General features: G+C 33.2%; 1 protein-coding gene across 1 annotated transcript in view; it reads left to right on the plus strand.

The window, feature by feature from the left end:
- The window catches only part of LOC112527706 (root allergen protein-like), a 14,241-nt gene extending 13,536 nt beyond the window's left edge, over positions 1-705 (plus strand). The window contains exons 2-3 of the mRNA XM_025138479.1: positions 7-133; positions 246-705. Of these exons, the coding sequence (XP_024994247.1) occupies positions 7-133; positions 246-538 (420 nt within the window). The 3' untranslated portion in view covers positions 539-705. The remainder of the gene's footprint in view (positions 1-6; positions 134-245) is intronic.
- Positions 706-4,332: the final 3,627 nt, after the last annotated feature.

Below are 4,332 nucleotides of genomic sequence, written 5' to 3' on the forward strand. Positions count from 1 at the left end.
GATAAGGTTTTTAAAGTATTCAGCGATTTTGATAATATTGCGCCTAAAGTCAACCCTGATGTCTTCAAGTCTATCGAGACAATCGAAGGCAACGGAGATGTCGGAACCAAGAAGATCTTCACATTCGGTGATGGTAAGAAATTCATTCATTCTCATCCAAATTGTTAGATGACTTTTAATTGATGCTTTTTAATTCATTACTGCTTGTTTATGTTTTGTTTCTGAACATAAATTACCTACTGCAGCCGTCCCATTCACAAATGGAAAATATAAGGTTGATGCCATTGACACGAGCAACTTTAGCTATAGCTACTCCTTTTTCGACGGTGACTGCTTGATGGGCATATTGGACTCTATCACTCATCATATTAAGGTTGTACCTTGTGATGGAGGAAGCAAATTCAAGCAAACAGTCATTTATAACTGCAAAGGCAGCGATAAACCATCTGAAGAGATTCTTAAGACTGAAAAGGAAATATATGAGAAAACGTACAAGGCTATCGAGGCTTATGGTGCTGCCCATCCCGAATCTTATTGAGTTATCTTCATCAACATGTTTTCTTATGGATTCAAATCCTTTTCATTTCCGTTAGTATGTTTTTGTGCTACTTTCTCTATTATGGGTTGAAATAATGGACAATGATCCAATTTATAGTGTACCATGTTTGGGTTTGATGTGATAAAAACAATTTTCTCTAATTTATGGCATGCTTATTTTCTTGTCCATTTTTTGTGTGCCTTAGGAATATGATTCTACCCCTTCCTTTACAAACTCGACATTCTCTAAACATACAAGAGATCCAACGTCATTTAGGGGCCGTTTACCAAACACTTACCCGGTAAGTGCTTACCGGTAAAATTTAACACTATTATTTACTTACCTGGTAAGATTTTAGTCCACCAAAATGACATCGTATGCAATAATTTACCCGGTAAGCGCTTACCGTGGTAAGAGTCGTTGCCCACACTTACCGGGCAAGACTCTTGGTCCTTGTCTCACTCATACCGGGTAAGATTCTTGGTCTTTACCATATTCATACGGTGATGTAGGGGCCGTTTACCTAAACACCTATCCGGTAAGCACTTAACGGTAAAATTCAACACTATCGCTTACTTATGTGGTAAGATTTTATTCATTAAAACGCATCGTATGCAACAATTTATTCCGGTAAGCGCTAACCATGAAAAGAATCCTCGTCCTCACTTGCCCGGTAAGACTTTCAATTCTTGCTTTCGCTCTTACCGGGTAAGATTATTAGCTTTTGCAATATTCATCCGGTAAAATAAAGTGACTTGGTAAGCGCTTACCCGAGTAAGCGTTTCGTAAACGGCACCGTAGTGTTACTTGTTAAGCATGTTACTTGTTAAACGCTTACCCGGGTAAGCGCTTGGTAAACGGCCCCTTAGAGTCTTTTATACCAATTTAAAACCATATTAGTTTTTGGGGAAAAATGCGTGAAATAGCAACTTACTATTATATATACATGTATTTTCAATCAACATATATATATATATATATATATATATATATACAAAAATTGAAACTTTACGTAAATATATGTACGTAGTACGTATATTAACGTATTTGTATGTATGTATGTACGTATTTAAATATGTATATATATACATACATACATTTCGATAACAAATCGAGAATAAATTGCGTTTACATTTATACATTTCGAAAAAAACAACATATATATACGTACAAAAATTGAAACTTTACATATATACGTATATATATACGTATTTATATATGTACGTATATGTACGTATTTTTATACGTATATATATACATGTATTTTCAATCAACATATATATATATATATATATACGTATAAAAATTGAAACTTTACATATTTACGTCTATATATGTACGTATTTATATACGTATATATATACATACATACATTTCGATAACATTTCGATATATAGAGATACATTTCGTAAAAACAACATATATATAGGCACAAAAATTGAAACTTTACATATTTACGTCTATATATATACGTATATTTACGTATATGTATGTATTTATGTACGTATTTTTATACGTATATATATATACATGTACATATATACGTACATACATACATGTATATATATCTACGCACATATATATAGAGAGACATGTATATACATATATACATACATTTCGCTAATAATGGATATTTACATATATAACTATAGAGATAGATACATATATATATATATATAGATACATACATATATAAGTAGATAGATACATACACATATACATATATAGATAGATAGATAGAATAATTACCGGTGATTCCATAGTGGGTGGTGGCGGCACATGGTGGTCGGTGGCGGTGGAAGGTGGTCGGTGGCGGCGGAAGGTGGTCGATGTCGTCAAACGGTGGTGGATGACGGTATATCGATGAATGGTGGTCGTTTTTGGTCGGATGGTCGGTGGGGATGGTCCAAGATCGGTTTTTCTAGAGATGAATGAGCGGTTCACGGTGGGGATCGTGAGATTATGGTCTCCCCCTCCACCGCCTATTTATATAAACCGGTACGTAATAAGACAAAATGCATCATCAAATCGGCGTCAAATCATCATAGACACTAAAAGACGAAATAGCGGTCAAACTACGTAAATCAGATATAGTGTAAAAAAAAATCAGCTAAAAATAATTTTTTCATCACCACAGTTATCATGGTGTTATTTTATAACAAAAACCCATGAAACTTTTACTTAGAAAGGTTAAAAAACACAGTTTAAGTATTGTTTCATTTTTATTAAAAACACCACTTAATTGTCAAATCGTCATCAAATTAAGAACACTAAAAGACGAGAAATAGTGGTCAAACTTCATAAATCGGATATAATATCTGATTTACGTCCCCCAAATCAGATAAAAATAATTTTTGCGTCTCCATAATTATCATGGTTTATTTTTAAACCTTTAACCATGAAATTTGGTTCTAAAAAATTAAAAAAAATACAAGTTAAATAGCGTCTCATTTTATTAAAAAATACCCAAAAAAAAAGGTTTTAGGGCTTGATCGCCCGGGGGGGTTGCTGACGTGGATCGCCCCCAGGGTGGGTTGCTGATGTGGATCGCCCCCTAGGGGCTCGGGAACGGATAGTAATTGCTTCTTTTTAGGTAACATGTTGGACCCACCATAAATTGTTTTTTTAATTTATTTTGGTCCTTTTTCTTAAAAAAAAGGGGATCTGTAGACATCTAGGCAAAAACTCTTAAAATGGTTATTTTCTTATTATGGTAGGTATAAACCGGTTAAAATGGTGAATTTCCCTATTATATTGTTGGTAACATTTTAAGTTGAATTAAGATGACATGACACAAATTATTAAGTTACCAAGTTTCATGCCTTATCATTGTCCAAGTGGGCAGTGCTGGACCTAGTATTTTTGTTGAGTGGATGTACCTTTGAGGTAGATCAAAGGCTCATAAGGTCGTCCAATAAATTTTTATCCAAGTTCCACCATGTCGATGGATTATTGAAGTGTTTTAGTTGATTCTGAGAAAATTTTAAGTTTTTTGGTTSATTTAAGGTTTTTTAAAAGGTTTTTTTTTATTGTTTTAAAGGGATTTTTTTAAGTTTTTGATTGATTTCGAGAATTTTTTTGGTGTTTTTGTTGACGTTTCTTGCATTTTCTAATATTCYRGARCAYCCCTCAAAGTCTAGCAGRTACACATTTTATACCTAAAAAAATTAYTTGCGAAAATCGGTTGAGCGGGTGCTTGACCCGCTAGCTCAATCCCTTACATATCCGCCCCAACTCATGGTATGCCACTCGTAACATATTTTTGACGTGACAATTCTTATTAGAGTATTATAATTTCATAATTATTTTATTAAAATTTTACTTTTAATTTTTTGTTTTTTATATTAAAACATGATACAATGAATCCAACATGTTTACAAAAAAAATATGGTAGGCATGACCAAATCAGCCATATAATGAGAATGGATGGAATTAGGGCTGTTTATGGGTTGGGTTGATCAAGTTGGAGACGTTTAAACAATTCAACCTAATGTTTGCGGTTTGGAAAAATCTTAACCCAACCCAACCCAAGTTGGTCGGATTGATACTTTGGTACATTAAAATATTATTCTACCCTTGAATATGTTATTTATCTACTCACACTACAACAAAAAGGGCTTTATAGGACACTCATTAGTGTCCTAATAAGGTAGTTAATAGGACTTTTAAGTTTATAGGACAAAAAATGTGTKTGTCTCATCTAAAGGTGTTGTATTAGGTTAATAGGATGAATTTGAGTGTCCTAAAAAACTCTAGGATTATGATACTAAACCCATAGTCCTATAAAATAGTTT

This window comes from Cynara cardunculus (assembly GCF_001531365.2).
Source record: "Cynara cardunculus var. scolymus isolate 2C chromosome LG 15, CcrdV1, whole genome shotgun sequence".
NCBI lineage: Eukaryota > Viridiplantae > Streptophyta > Magnoliopsida > Asterales > Asteraceae > Cynara > Cynara cardunculus.